The sequence below is a fragment of the Phasianus colchicus genome, chromosome 1 (genome assembly GCF_987193195.1).
Source record: "Phasianus colchicus chromosome 1, bPhaCol1.hap1.1, whole genome shotgun sequence".
Taxonomy (NCBI): Eukaryota; Metazoa; Chordata; class Aves; order Galliformes; family Phasianidae; genus Phasianus; species Phasianus colchicus.
In genome coordinates, this window is record NC_143436.1 from 10,745,196 (window position 1) to 10,764,940 (window position 19,745).

At 34.7% G+C, this 19,745-nt stretch overlaps 1 protein-coding gene and 1 long non-coding RNA gene across 6 annotated transcripts in view; one reads left to right on the forward strand and one right to left on the reverse strand.

The window, feature by feature from the left end:
• Positions 1–6,243, reverse strand: part of LOC149919392 (uncharacterized) — a 41,328-nt gene extending 35,085 nt beyond the window's left edge. For all 3 annotated transcript variants that reach the window (XR_016464125.1, XR_016464126.1, XR_016464127.1), the window contains exon 1: positions 6,083–6,243. This is a non-coding gene — a long non-coding RNA (uncharacterized LOC149919392). The remainder of the gene's footprint in view (positions 1–6,082) is intronic.
• The window catches only part of PCLO (piccolo presynaptic cytomatrix protein), a 331,372-nt gene that overhangs the window by 309,460 nt on the left and 2,167 nt on the right, over positions 1–19,745 (forward strand). For all 3 annotated transcript variants that reach the window (XM_090135232.1, XM_090135235.1, XM_090135228.1), the window contains exons 23-24: positions 16,164–16,298; positions 16,877–17,022. In XM_090135232.1, the coding sequence (XP_089991358.1) occupies positions 16,164–16,298; positions 16,877–17,022 (281 nt within the window). The remainder of the gene's footprint in view (positions 1–16,163; positions 16,299–16,876; positions 17,023–19,745) is intronic.

The following is a 19,745-nucleotide window of genomic DNA, read 5'->3' on the forward strand; positions in this document are numbered from 1 at the left end:
TCTTTCCCTACCCTATGTGCAGGAAGACTTGGTGTATCTAATGACAGACTTTTTTAAAAAGTCTCTTTATTAAATAATAGAAAATGAAATGACTAAATTTCCTCCATTGTTCTTTGTTTGAGAAGTAGGATGATGTTTTATGGGTAAAGCAGAAAGGGAGACTCAGTGACTAGCTCCTTTTAATGGCTCCAGATTTTGTCTTTAACAGTAGAGTATTTAATTCTGCCATTACAAATCCCTCTTTTCAAAACATATCAAAGAGCTTCCAAAATGAGAAAGCACACTGCTGAACTAGCAGCAGACTTGCTTTATGCATTGAATATTTTTATTGAAAAATGTGGTACTTTGCTATAGCTTATGTGTCACATGGATAAAGGAATGAAATTCAGCATGGAGCTTGAAAGCTGCTATTATGTTGTGTCTTTGTGCTTCTTTGAGATAGGTTAGAAAAGTAATTAGGACTACCAGTATATATTTTGTTGCAATTAACAGCATATAGTTAGTTACAATTGCTATCTGTAGCTGTAGTTGCCTGGCCCTTCTGATTAGAAGACCTGCTTATAATTTTGTGCAAATGATGAATGTAAATATTCAGTACAGACCATTCTAAGACATATGTATACTAAGAATTCTATATCCTGTCCCACATGATCAGAATGAAAAAATAAAAAGGGCTACATGGCTACTTATGCTGCTTGTTTGGGTATTATGTTGTCTCAGTCTTAGTCACTTGAAAACTGAAAATTACAATACTATCCTTGTTAAAATTTTGTGCTTTATTAGTAACTGCTGATATTATTATTACTAAGAGAAACTAATCAAATTTTTACAGGAAACAATTTGTGCAAGCAGTTGAGAGTATGTATCACAAAGGACCTGAGACAGACAGTTTTGATTATTTTCATGGAAAAACATGAGTATTACAACTATTAACTGAAAGGATTATGAATACCTTGAGTTTATTTCTGTTTTATGTAGAGGGCTGTATGTTTTGTTTAGCCTGAACTATATTTCGTAACTTGTTTTCATAACTTGATTTACTTGCCTTGCACAGAATAATTAGATGCCTTGCAAGCCATTTTAGGAGGAATTTTTCAGTTTCCCAGCTCTGTATGATGTCCTAGCTTCCAAGTCATGGATCTAGTTGGCTACATTTCTTCCTGTAGCCAAAGAATATAAGGAAGCAAAAATAAAACTGGTGAAGGAAAGCTTTGTCCTTTATGGAGGAGCAACCAATACAGAAAATTTGTGGATTCCATGCTGTGAGGAATATAACTGCAGTTATAGACCTTGCAGTTTAGCAATGGATTCCCAGTGCTTTGTTTGTGAAACTACATGCAGGGAGAAATTTCTGGTGTATATAGTCATAATGGGAGAAAATTGCAGCATTTCACTAAAACAAATTCAAGGACGGAAATGATCTTAAAGTTCTGCAGCCTGGTAGTCCTATCTTTAGCTATGATAATCATTTTGCAGAAATAATTAGGGCTACCACTACAGCCAATAAACTCATGAAAATTAGTAGAGTTTTAATATGAAGGTGTATTATCTTCTGAATCAAATAGGCAGCTTGATATTGCTCTTTGGGGGAAAAACAAAAGACAATTTTACATGATAAATTCAGCTTAGGTACTGATTTACATGCTTACCAGGTAAATATCAGTTTGAAAGTTTAAAAAACATGCATTAGCTAATTTATACAAGGAAAGTTCATTTTTTATTTTTCCTTTTTTTTTTTTTTTTTTTTTTTATTTTTTTATTTCTCGTTAGCTGTCGATATCCATGCTGGTTTGTAAAAATAGTTAAATATTGAGGTAGAAAACTGTCTTTTATGTCATTTTGCACAACTTACTGCTCTTGAATTAAACAGAGATTGATATCTGTCAAAAAAGAGATGCATAAGTAATTCATATTGTGTAGATAATTTGTATATTTACCCAGAAATTCTGAAAAAAATAAAAACTCAATTTGATGTATCACAATAGTCAGATTAACTGGAAGATTTAAGTCACTTGCATCTCTGGAAAACAGATTTTCTTGCCAGATCTGGAATATATTTAATTTGTATGTTGCTATAGAAATTCATAGGCAAATTGAAAGTGTGATCAAGCCTTAATGTCCTTTGTTTACCCTTACTTATAAATGAGTTTCCATAGCACTGAAGCCAGTCCAAGGTCCTGTGAAGGCCAACAATAGAAATACGAAGGTGGCCAAAGTAATTTCATCCTGAAAGCATCTTGTAAAATAAACTACTTTTATGTATTGCTGTTACAGTAGCAGCAGGGAAGTGATGAAAAATAATGCCTCTGCTAAATCGTGAATGGGTGACAGATTGCAAATACATTCTCAATCAGAAGTGTAGATTAAAGAGTTGGAGATTTCCTGCAGAAGGCTAAAAATTTAAGATTTTGCAGACAGCAACACATGAAATCAGGAACTCGCTAAGGAAGCTGAGAAAGGTATTGAAATGAATACTAATTTTTTGCATCCCTCCTAAAAAGACAGACAAACTCTGTTTTAGATGAATCTGTTGTAAACTGATCTAGATTTGAAGCTGTGTGTAATATTTCTGTGATAATTTTCATCCATTTCTTTTGCATTATTACTTGTGGAGGTGTTCTTTGGAGAAATATCAGCAATAATATCCTAACTGATTCTTTTAAATCACATCAGAAGTTGTGCTGAAACTGACATATTAATTTTATTTGATTAAGAAATAAAAAACAAAACAAAACAAAACAACAACAAAAACAGACTTTTTGAGTAATATAAATTATTTGGAAAGGAACAAAGAGGAGCCATAATTTTTCACTGTGCTCTTAAAATCAGGTTTATTATAGTGTTTCAAGTTCAGATTTAATCACAGTAATTCCTACTGAAAAGGTTGGCACGGAGGCTTCTAAAGACATAAGCTGAAATGATGCTTAGTGCCATTATTGTTACTGTTATTCAGCTATTCTATACTTATAACGCAGAATTAATATACTTAAACAATATTTCTACTTCTATTGTTATGCTTTTGTCTCAGTGACTAGTTACTTTCATTTTGAACTCACTGAACAACTGTTTGAGTCAGTAAATAATGTCAAAAATTAAAGAGTACTACTGATGAGTCTTTGAATGCTATGGATTTTTCTGTCCTCATTGATTTAATATTCAACACAAATACTAAGAATTTATTTCTTAGATTTTTTACAGCACCAAAATGTACTTTTAGTAATTCTTATGATGTTGTCACATCAGAAAAATTTAGAGACTTGTATTATATAAGAAATGATGGTTTCATAGAAAAGAGGGGTGGCCAGCAGGGCAAAGGAGGTGAGGCCCATGGAAGACCCCATCTGGAGTACTGTGTCAAGGCCTGGGCTCCACGAAGGTGCTCAAAAGGCTGGAGCATCTCTCTTATGAAGAAAGGATGTGGGAGCTGGGCTTGTTTAGATGGAGAAGAGAAGGCTTCCAGTACTTGAGGTGAGCTTATAAGCCGGAGGAGAGAGACTTTTTTTACATAGTCTGTTAGTGATAGGACAAGGGGTAATGTCTTTAAATAAAAAGAGGGGAGATTTAGGTTAGATGTTAGGAGGAAATTCTTTACTCAGATGGTGTTGAGGCACTGGAACAGGTTGTCCAGAGAGGCTGTGGATGCCTTATCCCTGGATGTGTTCAAGGCCAGGCTGGATAGGGCCCTGGGAGCCTGACCTGGGTGGGGCAACCTATGCCATTCTGTGATTCTATGATTCCCTTAGGGTACTGTTCATAAAGAATGAAATTCTGAACTAGTGCCAGGTCATGGTTACTATGATAGATGTCACACTCAGCATCACTAGAAAAAGCCTTCTGAAAAACAGCAATATATCACATGAGACTTCTGACATTAACATACATAAGAACAGTCATCAGGTTGTAAGTTAAATGTTATTTATTAGCAAACTGATGCACAATAAATTGTTTCTATATCCAAGGGGAAATCATAGAAAGGCTTATATTAGAAGGGGCATCAGAGATCATCTAGTCCAACTGCCCTGGAATGGACAGGCTTGCCTTTCAATTCCTTAAAGTACAGCATCAATTTGTGATGTCAGATTACAATTGAGATTTCAGAAATCAGAAGAACAGTATTAAAACTTGGAGATTCTTTATAAACTCATGATGATAGGATGCAATTGATTCAATTGATGCAATTGATGCAGTTGAAAGACTCTGAATCATTTACTCACAAAGCAGTCTCGCGACTGTGTCAGGAAACAGAAGAAAAAAGTAATTCCTGTTTTAAAACAGCTGATAGAAAATAAAATCTGCAGTAGCTGTAGCAGCATCAGCTTTCTGTAAGATACTCCTTTGTATTCATTACTGAAAGGGTTCAGTTAATTATACAATTATTACTGAATACACAATGCTCAGAAGCAGAATATGATTTTTAATGAGAAAAAGTTAGAAAGTGTTTTTTATATATGCAAATGGATGATATTTGGTTCAGAGAACTCGTAAAGTTTATGGAGAGTATCTAAGCCAGATAAACATATTTAAATATAAATATGTGTGTTTTCTGATTTAATTTTTCTGAGAACACTGAATTGCTGTCAAATTTACATGATTGATCACATTCTCAAGAACCTTTTCCCTGGACAAACTCTCCCATTTCTCAGAACAAGGGATTGACTTCTGTTGTGTGTCACCAAAGATGGGATCTCATCACATAAGATGTGGTTATGAAAGTTTCTGGTCATTGTATGGAAAAAAAAATTTAGTGTTGCGCTATAAAAAAATGTTTCCACTTGTAACTTGGACGTCAAACTACCACATTCTCCTATTAGGATAAATTAGTTTTTTCTGTCTTTTTGAAATCCATAATTTTCAGTTTTCATTGTCTTCATACGAGAGCTGTCAGCATTTTCCTTATTCCTCATGAATGGAGTCATTCTGAGTCAGAGACTCAGAAACACTTTTTAAAATTTTTACTCCATGAAAGATTAAGAGCTTTTTTATAGAACCATTTAGTCCACTTGGAACATGAAATTATCAAATTATCTTGAGCTTTGTTACTGGTTTTTACATGACATATAATTCTATTTATTTAACAGGTTTCTTCCCACTTTATGAACATTATAAACAAGGGCAAATTTTTACTCTCTTTTTTTTCCCCATCATGGTAGTGTTCATCACAAAGGTCTATAAGTGCATTTATTTTAGTGCTGTATTGTCCCTATACTAATCTGTTCTAGGTTTTCAGATGATGTTCTTTATATTAAAATGCATCTCTGTGGAGTCTAAACACATACATCAGTTCAATGGTGCAATGAAATGCCATCTTTAGTATATGTCTATTATAACCAGCTTGAGGGAATCAACATTGCAAGAATAACTTCTCAGTACTGAATCAGAGACAAAATACAAACTATGTATTTCAATGAAAAGCAGGTACTTTAGACCATAAAGATTTCAGATGGAAAGTTACAAACTTTGAAAGGATTTATATACAATTAACAGATTAATCTCAAGAAGGGCTGAAAAGTAAACTGATATTTCTCAAAACTGGTAACAACTTTAGGAATCATCTCCCCATTACTGCAAACACTGCTTCCAGGCACCAATCCTCCAGTGACTGTAGTACACTGCATACAATTTCTATCCTTCCTTTCTGAGTAAAATCTTGATTAATACATTTTTCCAGCTTAGACAGGGATGATTCCATTTTTGTTCTTATTAATAGAAAGGATCATCCCTCACTGCTCCACTGGGCAGATTCTGAAAATAGTTGAATCCCAGTTGTAATTACAAGTATTAATTTTTTTGTGCTAAAATTTCCTATGTTCTGTACATCCAGTTACAAAATATTCTGGTAGTCCTGGAAGAAAGATTTACCTTGTTTGCTATAGTAAGCTTTGCTAGAATTATCACAGCTCTTACTATCATACTGGATATGCAATTTTTCAGATTCTTATGCTTAGAAGTTTTATTAGCATCAATTACTTCACAAATCATTCGTATTTAATGATAGAAAAATAGCATCTCTACAGTGGGCTGCAACCACTGTTCCAGGTAATGTAAGCACACAACAGAAAATCTATTAATGTAATAGCATTACCTGTCTTCCACACGAACAGTCAGTGTAGAAGCATCTGCTCTGGTACCCAGGCTGTGCAGTGCACATGACGGTGCACACCAGTGAGCAGCTCCAGGGAGGTATGAGCAAGACTTTAAGTATATTTCACTGAAGAGACCAAGAACTGCAGGATAAATCTGAGGGGGAATCTGGAAATCATGATGTGGAGAAAGAATAGGCAGGTTCTTACAAAAATATTCATCTTCTCTTACTATGATAATGTGCTTATTTTGTGTTTATAGCACAAAAGAGTGCTAACATATTGCGTTAGCCAGAGTATGTGTATGGATATATTTGTGTATACAAATGCCATCTTCCACCTCCTTCTCAAAAAAAGCTTTATGGAGTTACATATGCCACCATGTGTTAAGTAATTTTTTTTTTTTTTTTGTGAGCTATAAATGACTTGGGCAAGCTGTGAAATAAAACAGCCTGTTCCACTGCATTAAAAGTGAAGATTCTGTGCTTATTCTCTGTGCAATAAATGTGCAATGGGCCACTGGATTGAAAATGACATACGTGGTTCATACACCAATACCTATTCACTGTGTAAAATTCCTCTTAATGCAGACTTTATGAGAGAGAGAAAACGTCAAAATATTCTGTTATATTAACTTCTAAGTCCGAAACTGTATTTTTTCCATATTGATTTCCACTTTTAAAATCTAATTTAGTGTTTCTAGAAGAACTAAAAGTTATTTTTCTGGGTATATTTCTTATGGTCTAAATTCTTTGAAAACTTGCATCTGATTTTATCCATTTACCTCCAAGATTTTTTTCTTTTTTTTACTATTTTATCAGGCAATATCTCTAAGATACTAAAAGCAATTGAAAAATTACCTCCTAACTAGCTACCTGACAAGGGACATGGGGAAGTTTCTATGTGATTCTATAGCAGAACATTGTTTTCTGTTTACATTTAAATGCAATATAATAGGTTTTTTTTCTTCTGCCTAACCTAGAAATGTGTCAGAAATTGTAGAAATAAACTCAATCTTCATCACACACTGTTCCCCAGGTGATCAGGTGATGTTTCCCAGCAGAATTATTACTTTACAGAAATACAATTTTCAAGTACTTTAGTATCAGATGTTCCATTTTTAGCTTTTGATCTTAAGAAGGAAATATGTTATTCTTACCATATTTTTCAAGCACTCTGTATATCTGAATTTAGGTTGGTGGTTGTTTGCAATCTGCCAAGGAAATATTTTGTTCAAAGGGTTATTTTCTCTCTTGATTCACAAATGTAATAAGTATAAAACAACTACTTCTAAGTTTTTCTCTTTGGATTTTTGTGCAACCTAATATTCTGATTTATATTTAGAATTATCTGATGCTCTTTACTGTAATTTTTGAGCATGTATTCTATTGTCCCTTGCTAACATCCATGAGAGTCCATGTGTAACTTTAGTTATTTCACTTGTCTTGAAGTGCTCTAATGATTTCCATTATATTTTCATCATATTGTAGTATAAGCCAAATAAACTTTAACCTATTTGATGGGTTTTCTATTTGTTCATGCTAGAACATTTAATTTCATGAAGTCAAGGAGGCAAAAAGAATGAATAAATAAATCTGTTGTGATATTCACATCTTTCTATGTATATTCAGAGAAAGTGTAAGCTTGGGCAGAGAAAGTGAAGTTCATTTCAGAAGGGTTTTTGTCATTTCAGACTGTATTGGCAGACTCTTAAAAACTTGCATCTCAAGATTAAAAATGATTTTAAAAATTGCATTTGTCAGAAGAGGAGGGAAATAGTTTAAAGCATGTCATCATTTAAATGAGAATCTAAGCAAACTCTAGCAAAATCTTCCCTATTTTTTATATAGGTAAAAACCACCACTGACATGGACAAAGAGCTTCCACTCACTTTAACTTATCATTTTGTAGTATTGCGCAAAATTTTTTACTGAAGTCAAATAAACATTTTTAATGACAATTTGCAAATTTCTTCTCTCATTAGCACATTTTCTCCTCAGTAATACTTTAATAGAATAGGCTTAAAATACATTGTACTAATCCAGGTTCAGGTTTTTCGGTATGCATGCCATTAAACACTTCTCTTCCCTGTATGAATTTTTTCCCATTGGAAAGCTAGGGCAAGTCACCAACATTTCTGACATGCCGTGGCAAGCCATCTTTTATGGAATTGATTCTGCAGAATATGATATTTCTCCTTATGTAAGACACTAAAATTGTGAAAAGAAGGCTGTGAACGTATATTTAGGCTCAGGCAATGATTTATGGTGACGATGAAAGGGAGCAAAGGTGTCTAAAGAGGGTTCTTCTTGAGAAATGAGGCTGCATAGTTCTCCCTTTCATATCCAGCCTGCACATATTGTTGAAGTTCAATTAAAATAGATTTATTTTGATAATCATTTTGGTTTTATCTCATTGATCTTATGCTAAATGATAGATGTGTATTTGGATTATTTTAGCTCAGTTTCAATGACTAAAAAACAGTTTTTTGAATCAAATCTATCATCTCACCTCACACTTGCCATAGAAGAAAAGGAAGGCACCTTCCAAAAGGCATTTATCCATGCTCAGACATGCTTAAGAAGAGTTTGAGTTAGACATCTAGAATTCCTTCTGATTAACTCTGTCATTGGTATATTATTCTAAACCTGTGCTGAGTTTGCTGGAATTCTGGTATTTAAATGAATTGCAGGGAGAATATTAGAATAATCAGCTCAGAATATAAGGCTCCTCTTTTGCAAAAGTTTAAATAAGCAGAGGTATCTAGTAGAATGTACTACTGGAATTAATTCTACAACACTCTTGATTTCCCTCTTCCCATTTTAATCCTCTTTCTACAGCTGTTTGTTCAAATTCAGGTATTCAGTATTCATCTTCATAATTGAAAAGAATCTCTGTAGTCACCTCTGATCACCTAAATTTGTTGGACGTGATATTTAAAGTTAAATCTTAACTTCTTTTTCTTCCAAATGCCTCAATGGCACCACATACTTTTCTCACTAAAATATTGAAAAAACTTTTCTTGGGAAATCTCTTATACTGTGATTCCATTCACTGACCTTCTGACACCAAAGAAGCTTTCTTTCATAGTCCACCTCCTTTAATTTTATTGCCTCATTGACTCATTACATACTTACCCTACTTTTGCAAAAGCCTTTTGGGATGCCAAGCAACAGAAATAAATCCAGATGAAATTGGACTCATACATCTTTCTTTTCTTTTCTTTTCTTTTCTTTTCTTTTCTTTTTTATTTAAGCACTTGTAAAGTATCAGTGTTATCTTCCCATCATTTTTTAAATTACTTTACTTCAAGTGTTTCTAAACATGGCATCAGTCCAGAGTCAGTATTATTTCTGTCTCTTCACATCTATAAAACAGAGGCACACATGGTGATCAATAAATGGAACAGAGATTGTTTTTTTCTGGGAAAGATTACACACCTCATCAGGCAAAAAAAAAAAAAAAAAAAAAAAGTCTTAACAGTATTCTCTGCCAAAGAGTCTGTTTAATCCTACTAAGAATTTTAGGAATACAAGCTAAATTTCTGCACTAACATATTCAAATTTTTGTGGGCAGTGTAAGTGCCTGCTAGTCCTAGGAATCATAACATAAATCTGCCAGCTTGTTCATATGTTTGAGCCTTAAAGCCAGACATTCACACTGCCCACAGAATTGTAAATTGTGCTTGCTGTGAGCAAAGATTCTTAATTCTTCTTATCTCTCTCATTACATGATTCTATGCACATCACATCAGAGGAGACAGAAAAATATTAATCTTTTTAGCTCATTTCATAATATGCAGGCTGTTCACAGTGGCTCAAGTCTTCAGGGTAAGAAAATGAAAGAAAATGGAGAGCAACTCTATCAGTTCTTGGCTTCTCCCAGTGTGGAACATCCTTTGTTCCCACAGAGAACCAATTTGCCTGACAGCATTTATGCCCCCATCCCAGAGGGGTGTGACTGGCTGACACAGTATCCCTGCACATGTCAGGTGAGGGAGGGGATAATTTGAGCCCTTCATGTGTACTAGCACCTAGTTTTCATGTAGGCAAATGAGAGAAGGCTGAACATATACCAGGCATCATGAGCTGCTGTAATCCATGTTTTGAGCAAGAGAAAAAAGAGGTGCTTCAGTCTGCACTTTAGATTTTCCAGGGACAAGCTGAGAGCACCATGCAGGGCAGATTGAGCATCTCATTGCAGGAGAAGCAACAAACTTAAGAATCTGCATGTTTCCATTTTCGTCTTGAGAGCTGGAGAGTGTATTTATTAAGCCAATTTTATGCCATTAAATCCAAAGATATCTATTTAAAGTATTGGAAGGCAGGAGGAAGTAGTAGTTAAGACTACATTACATGTCTGATTTTTCTTACATTAGAGAACGCAAAGGTGAAACCAGCCTACAGAAGAAAAATTGACAGTTTTCAAGGGAGAAAAAAACATGGGAGAAAGACAAAAGATAAAAAATAGGAGATAATGGAAAAACCTCAGAAGGACAGAAAGATCAGAACCTAGAAGCACTAGTAGGTATTGTTTATACAGCTCATCCATTATTATTTTACAACAGTTACACCAGTAGATGTTGTCTCAGCAAGAGAATGAAAGACATTATGAAAAAGAACATTTGTCATTGCAAAAAAAAAAACCAAAACAACAAACTAACTAGTTAACTAAAACAAACAAACAAACCCCTCCACAAAAATAGCAAGATTTACCTAAATAAATACTGGAAGATTTTGGTTGGTTGGTATTTTGGATTCTTGGTATATTTATTTTCAAAATGATAGTGAATACCTTTCTGCTTTACCTTCTGTTGGAGTTGTTTAACTCCAGTACCAAATATAAACATATATGTTCACAGTATTCACAGTATTCACAGTATTTCTGTATTCACAATAATTCTGAATTATTTACTGGAAGATGATAACATTATCTTGATTTGCTGAAGCACTGCTGTCTGCTGGGAAACAGTTTTCTGTCTCTCAAAATGGTACTAAAGCAATCCAAAAGTAACAATTCTTGCTACAATAGCACTCTTTGGTAGAGAGAATATTATGTCTGTATGAGCTTATTGATTATGAGTGGAGGGAAACATAATAGTGGCAAAGGTCCCTCTCAGCATTTCTAGTTCTTGATGTTCTGTCATGGGATTAGGGAACATGCACTGAAGTCCTGTTCATGCTTACAATAGAAAAGACTCTCGCTTTACAGTATTTCAATCCCAGTTAATAAATCCAAGCATCTTTAAGTTAGAGATGTAGTTATTGTCTCCGTCTGTCGGGTCAGCACAGAGATAAATATCACAGAAAACCATGAAAGGACAGTGCTATGAAGACAGAACTAAGCGTAGGTTTATATTCTCTCTAATGACCTCCTACAATGACTAGTTCCCAAAAGCATTAAAATATATATTTTTTTTTTCTTCCAAATAAAGTTCTCAAGATCTCATTTTTGGATTCTTTATATTTTATGCAATGCTACTTAGTATTCTAATCTTCTAAATATTACAATCATATCCCAATATAGCCGAACACAAAATATTATTAATTTAAGCAAAACCAGAGGAGATCAGGGGAGACTTTATTGCTCTCTGTAACTCTCTGAAGGGAGGTTATAGTGTGTTGGGGGTCCTGTAATTAGTAATAGGACAAGAGGGAATGGCCTGAAGTTGCACCAGGGGAGATTCAGGTTGAAGATTAGGAAATACTACTTTTCCAAAAGAGTGGTCAGGTGCTGGAATGGGCTGTGGAGTCACCAACTCTGGAAGTGTTCAAGGAATGTTTAGACGTTGTGTTGAGGGACCTGGTTAAGTGAGAACCATTGGTGATACACAGACGGTTGGACTGGATGATCTTGTAGATCTTTTCCAACCTTGGTGATTCTGGATGTTTGTGAAACAACAGCTGGCTTATTTAGTGGGAGATTATTCAATTTTGGTAATACCTTTGCAGTACATATACGTAATTTTTAGAAAATTATGTGGCAGCTTTCTAGTCTTTAAGAGAGAAGGTTCTCCATTTGTATCATAATTGTTTAATTTCTGCAGAATTGCTTTTCTCCTTACAACATCTTGGCACCAGCTAGTAGAACTTAATGGTAGTGCAATAAATCTCCATTGTGCTGGCACAAGAAACTAGGTATCAAAGATTCTATGATTTGAGTTGCTCAGTTATGGAAGAAATGATGTGTAATGACAGTGTTAGAAATAATTATATCTGCACCTTGTCCATCACTAGATGCCTACAAGGCAAAATGCTGCTAAGAAATGCTTGTATTCTAACAATGAACACTACACAGATATTCATTAATTTAATCTCTCAAGGTATCAAAACAGATGAAGACCTAAGGAAATGAAATTAGTTGCAACAAAAAGTGACTTTATTTCTGATCATATGCTTATGATAACAATACTCTAATCATTACTCATCTCTTCATCTTACACTGAAAAATAATGGAAATTTTTAGGCTTATTGTGTACACTCTAAGAATTATAAACGTCACAAGTTCAGAAGTAGCACGCTTCATGTTGTACGTAGATGCTTTTAAAACAACTGCTACAAAAATCTATGGAGGTTTCTTATTACCAAACATTCTCCAGGAGAACATGCATGGCGCATCATACAGTCTCATAATTTCTATTTGCACTATCACATAAGGTCCCTCCTTGACCTATTCCCTGATCTGCATTCCTTGATTTCCGTAATGAATTATTTTAGCTTTTTCCTGAGATTTCTTATAACACGAACCAATTTGTTCTTTCTGAAACTGACTGCAGTTCTGGAGTCAACCTGCACATCTCTGAACTATGTTGATAGATGCTTATTTCAGACAATTAAGCAAGACAAAATTCATACTATTGTCCTGTGACCTTAACCTGCTCATTTAAGTGTATTGCTGAATGAGCTTTGATAGCATGGACCAAAGACAGATTTTTATTGTTGTCTTGGGTAATTTTTATTGGCAGCAGGCATCTGATCAAAATGCTATTGCAGCATAATCCATAGTAATCAAAACTGAAATTTAATTTACAATTTCATGATAACAGTGATAGCAGCAGTGCAGATGATGCATCCGTGATTTACAGCAGCAGTCACTTAAGACTAATAACAACTAATTTACCTTTTACAGCATAGAATGCAATAGTTCTGCAAGAGTAAAAGCTTTTTTTTCCCATCATCATAGCAAACTTAAATTCTTTAACTTCTCAAAATGCCTCACAGCAATTTAGTTAATTAACCATCATCTTTTAGTTGTTAATGAAATTTAATAAGTCTGGTCCACACAAGGTTGAGGAAGAAGTGTGTTGCCATGCAAAATAGTCACTACGGTGTTTAGTTGTGGGTATATCTTTTAAGACTTGATTTGCTACTTTGTTTCTAAATTGAAGACAGTGATAATGTCCATGCCTTTGGTCTTCATCCTGTACCTCAGTAAGGTTGCATTTTAGATATATATGTAAAATGTAAATATGACACAAAATCAATTTGAAATTGTCAGTCCCTTTCAACATTTACTCCATCATATGTCTGTAGAAAGCAGCTGCATCTTTCCTTCCAGTCCTTGATTGCTTGACTAAATTAGAACGTAATTTCTTAATGCTTTACTCTTTGCCACTTTGATAATCCTTCTATAAGTTGGTACCTGTTTCATCTGAAATGTGTCTAAATCAGATTCCAGCTTCAATTTGTGCAGAGGTTTAAAGGGCCAGGTTGTAGCAGTGATTATTTTTAATTATATTATTTCTTCATGATCCCTCCCAAAAATTAAATGGAAAAAAACAACAGAATGCATGGTTTCTTATGGATGTTTGTGAAACAACAGCTGGCTTATTTAGTGGGAGATTATTCAATTTTGGTAATACCTTTGCAGTACATATAGGTAATTTTTAGAAAATTATGTGGTAGCTTTCTAGTCTTTAAGAGAGAAGGTTCTCCATTTGTATCATAATTGTTTAATTTCTGCAGAATTGCTTTTCTCCTTACAACATCTTGGCACCAGCTAGTAGAACTTAATGGTAGTGCAATAAATCTCCATTGTGCTGGCACAAGAAACTAGGTATCAAAGACTCCCAGAGGCTTATGTGCTTTTTCACTAATGGCTAAAGAGAAGAAGAAATAATATTTTAACAGTAGCAGAAGAATAGATTTAGAAGAATAACCCCCCTTTATGACTTGATGATGTGATAGCTGGCATTCAGCTGAGGGACATGAGCTCTACTTACACAACTGTATTCAATTAGAATATGTAGTCAGACTGGGCTCTACCTGGTCTCTATACAGGCTTGTGGGAGAACAGGCAGGGGAAAAGTGAAACAGCTCAGCCAACATTCTGTGCTTTCTCTCCATCTCTGGGCTGATTTAGAGAAAAATTCATTCACTATGGAGATAATGGGCTTGCATTTCTGATCCTATGAGAAAGGAAGTCACCTTTTTTTATTTTAAAGGTTTCAATGAGTACTTTCTTTTAAATTATTCAAGTGATATTGTTTCATATAAGGAAGGTGAAATGCTTTACCAATGTCTTAATTCATTGCCTTTCAGAATCTTACTCTTCAGTGCCCTATTAAATATTAGTGGGATTTTGTTTTGGTTTGCTTGTTTGTTTTTTAAAATAACTTAGATATCTTGATGTAAAAGCTTCTGAAAAGATGATATACAGTAATTGCTATACGCCTTGTAAAGATTTTCAGTGAAATTTTGCTATTGTAACCAAATCGTCTCTGAAGCAAGTACATCCTGAAGCATATAATCTATTTATAAGATGAAAGTGCATGTATCTTTTTGTTGTTCACCTTAGAAATACACTATCCCTAATATTTCTGGACACCTCTAAATGATATAATCTCTTTTGATAAATAAAACAAATAAACACCACCCAAAAACAAACAAACAAACAAAAAACCCAAACAATCAGAAGCACCCAAATTAAAACAAGAAAATAAAACAAGAAAATAATTGCAGAATCACAACATTGCAGGGGTTGGAAGACACGTAAGGGCATCATCAAGTCCAATCCCTCTTCTAAAGAAGGTTCCTTACAGTAGATTGCACAGGAAAGTGTCCAGACTGTTCTTCAGTATCTCGAGAGAAGGAGATTCTACAGTCTTTCTGGACAGCCTGTTCCAGTGCTCTGTCACCCTTACAGTAAAGAAACTTTTTCATGTTTGTATAGAACTTCTTATGTTGCAGTTTTCACTCATTGCTCCTTGTCCTGTCTCTGCACACTGCTGAAAAGAGCCTGGCCTTATCCACTTGATTCCTATGTTTTAGATACTTATAAACAGTGATGAGATCCCCTCTCAGCCTTCTCCAGGCTTAACAATCCCAGATTTCTCAGCCTTTCTTCATACAGGAGAGATTCCAGGATCCTCATCATCTTTGTTGCCAACTGCTAGATTTCTTCTTGGAGATCCCTGTCTTTTTTGAACTCAGAACCATACACAGCACTCCAGATGTGGCTTCAGGAGGGCAAAGTAGAAGGGGAAGATCACCTCCCTCGACCTGCTGGCCATGTTCTTCTTAATGCACCCAGGATACCACTGGCCTTCTTGGCCACTAGGGCATACTGCTAGCTCGTGGCCTACTGACAAGACTTCTAAGTTCTTCTCAAAGCTCCTTTCCAGGAGATTATTCCCTAACCCATACTGATGTATATGTTCACCTTCTCAGGTGCAGGACCCTACTCCTGTTCTTGTAAGTTCATAGGGTTCATTTCTGACCAAATCATCAGTCTATCCAGCTCTCACTGAATGGCAGCACAGCTTTCTGATGTGTCAGCCACTCGTCTCTTTTGTATCATCAGCAAACTTGCTGAGGGTGGACTCTATCTCTTCATCCAGGTCATTGATGAAGACACTGAACAAGATCAAACCCATTACTGACCCAGAATCTGACTCTGCCATTGATCACAATCCTCTGAGCTCAGCCAGTTCTCAGTCCACCCCACTGTCCATTCATTTATTCTACACTTAATAATTTTCATTAAAGGATGCTGTGGGAGAAAGTGTTAAAATGCAATCCTTTTCCATTTATTTGTTTTTTTCTGTTTGTTTTTGGTTTTTTTTTTTTTTTCCTGTTTTTCCAGGTAAAACGCAAGTTATGGGTGAAATCAAGATTGCATTAAAAAAGGAAATGAAGACAGATGGAGAACAGCTGATAGTAGAAATCCTTCAGTGCAGAAATATCACATACAAGTTTAAATCTCCAGATCATCTACCAGGTATTTCACAGAAAACAGCTTCATGATACTTTGAAAACATTAAATAAGATGGATCTGAAATATTTTAACAACACCATTAAAATAGGAAAGGAAATTTCTTCCTAATCAGATTGATAAATTCTATAGAATAACTTTTGAAGTGTTCTTTGCTCCTATTAATTTTAATGAAAGTGAAAATATTTTGTAGAAACAAATTAACTCTCAGAAGTTAATCCCCTTTTCAAAGCATTTTTGATTGTTAAAAATTAATCATTTTTAGCTTAAATAAAAATTATTACTCCATAGGTTATAAAAGATCTAGTGAAAAGTTGTATTTTGGTATAAAAGCTTATTAAAAATGAGATACTCATGTTACTAATAATATTTTTTCTTTCAATGACAATGTTGCCAACACAATGTAATTTCCTTGAATTTAGAGGACTGGTTCCATTTTTTTACACAATGTGAATGAGAACAGACCATGGCTCTGTAGAGTACCTTGCTCTATTTCTTCTCAGCATTTCCCTGCATTGAAGTTATTAGCAACAACGATTATTTGAAAGCTTCTGTATTTAGTTTATTGAACTATTCTTCTCCAGACCTGTATGTGAAACTATATGTTGTCAACGTCTCTACCCAGAAGAGAGTAATTAAGAAGAAAACCAGGGTATGTAGGCATGACCGAGAGCCTTCATTCAACGAAACGTTTAGATTTAGCTTGAGTCCTGCTGGACATTCTCTTCAGGTAATCCTGCATCTTATTGAAATCTGATTTTATATGTTTTTCATGCTGATCTATGGACACTTAAGATCAATCTTCTAGCCTGGCTGTTTGCTGAAAAGAGAAAATTACAAAGTAACTTACAAAAGTAAATAATGGGAATACTGAGATGGAGGACACTCACCAAGATTACTTAAACTATCACCTCACAATGAGGAAGAGCATTTATACACCAACTCTGAAAAGTGAAGGCATAGCCTGTTCTTAAAATCCTCTAGAGAAATTTCACATTTTCAATAATAATTATAATAGTAATAATAATAATAATAATAATAATAATAATACTTTTTCAATATCTTTGGAAAGTTTATTGTATCATCCAACTTAAACATGCTAACATACTATTCTCTGTGTACGTTTGTAAAGGAGATATTTTTGGTCTATGACACATTAAATGATTTTTTTTTATTATTTTTATTTTTTTTTAGTTTGGTTTTATGGGAATTCAGGAATAGTGCATCTTCTCACTGATTTAGACAGATTTGGTCAGATACATTTCTTTAGAGAGGTAGAATTTACTTTATCTATTTCCATTGCTTTCACATGAATAGATAACTATATGAGTTACTAGTGTTCATCTAGTCAGTGGAGATGATGAACAATTCCAGGGATAACTGCATGCTAATCTTAAAAGCAAATTGAAGTAGTTTTTCAGTGTCTGCTGAGGAGACCTTTAAAACTGAATGACTAACATAAACATGTTGACTAGGCTTTGAGGAATACGATTAGATTGATAATTTACATGCCTACATTAGATTTACTGGCTATAATATTAAAACTACAGCCATAATGTAAGCTTCTTAGAAATGGAGCCAGCAAAAAATAGATACAGCTTTCCCCATGTTAAGACATCCTAACATCCTTATTGATTAAACAGATGGAGCAAATCTACTAGAGATTATATTATATGGAAAAAAAATGATGTTGTCAATAAAGTCTTGCCAAAGTTTAAGAGCTAAAATTCCTCTAAAAACTTTACCTATAATGGTAGTTTTGAAGGAGTGAGGCCAGGAAAGAAGAACCCACAGAGTTGTGTGGGAAAATGAACTATCAAGTTGTTAAGGAATAAGGGAGGTAGTCATGGGAACAACCAGCCTGAGACACAGCAAGGTGAAATCAGAAACACTGTGATGTGTCTGGTGCTGCACACTACATCTAACAGAAAAAAAGGCTGTCTCTTTTTTAGCAGTCTCTTTTTTGTAACTGGCATGGATATTCTTTATCCCTGCGCCTTTGAGCACACAACTGTAGGATCACAAGTAAAACTAATAAGTAGCAAGTTTAAGACAAATAGAAGTTGTTACTCCTTCATGCAAGTTGGAGCCTGAACTATAAAATATATTACAATAAACTATTTTGTATGCTAAATGATTTCATGGAAAATTTATCTGGATCAAATCATTTAATAAATTCATGTTAAAAATACCTCATAAGTAATTAAACACAAACATACCACTTGTGTTCAGAAAATGACACAGAATTGGAAAGATCAGCCAGTGTAACTTCTGGCTTTGCACCAGACTACCCAAAAATCAAACCATATTTCTGAGAGTGTTATCTAAACTCTTCTTGGACTGATCTTCTATAGGACATAGTAGGTATTTTAGGAGTGTACCACTGCATGATTGTTATTATCCTATGCATAACTCACTGCACTTTTGGAAGCAAAACACTTGCTTAGAGAGATCTTCAGTCTGACTCAGTACATATGTTTTAATATGCTTGTCGTGCCTGTCAGTCAATCTGTTCCTACTTGAAAGTATGAAGGTGGCTGATTTGAACGCTGAATTTAAGAGTGATGAGCATTTAGGAGTAAAGACATGGGCACTGTCAGAAGAGATCTGACAAGAAAGAAAGGAAACCAAAACAGAATGTATAGAACAAAAATGGAGTTGGGAGATAGCAAAGGAAAATTAGACCAGAGAGAGAGATTAAGAAGAAATCAAACATGTTAGTCACAGAAAGCACATTATTAGGAATCAACTAAAGTTAAAAGTTAGCACAAGGATCTGCACTCCAAAAAATCAATAGGGTAATAAGCAAAACCTGCAAATATTAACCATGAAAATGTAATCATGGACTATTGAGTTAAAAAATGATGAAAATGAAAAAAAAAAAATCTAGATTTGGCTGGTCATGAATATTGAACATAAGAAAAAAGAAGGAAAGGAACTGAGACTACTTGATTCAGGATAACAAAGCTGGAATTTAATGACGAACTAGAAGACAGTTACTAGGGATCCAGCTGGTAGGACTGGAGAAAAGGATCAAGAACAGAAGATGCAGAAAATTTCTGTTAGATTTTTTTTCTGCCCAAAAATGTTGATGTGACAGAATCAAAACATTCTGTAGAAAATATTTTGACAAGTTTCAGACAGGCATTTATCTCAGTCCCTAGCAGCTCGCTTTCCTGATTTCCCTGTTCCTTGGCAACCCACCTGGGACCCTTCTGGAAAGCACTGGGCTGCTGGCTCCTTTGTCTTGCTCCTTAGCTGGCTCCTGGCTGACTAGCTGTCTGCAGTTAGACATTCAGAATGTTCAATATGAAAGTAATAAAAAAAGAAGAATGTTTGCAACAGAGATTTTGGCTTAGCTTGCCAGTCTTTGGGTTGTTCATCTCTTCTGAAGAAAGTGACCTAGAAAACCACCAGGCTGCCTAGTTCCCTAGGGACAGACAGGCTTTCTGA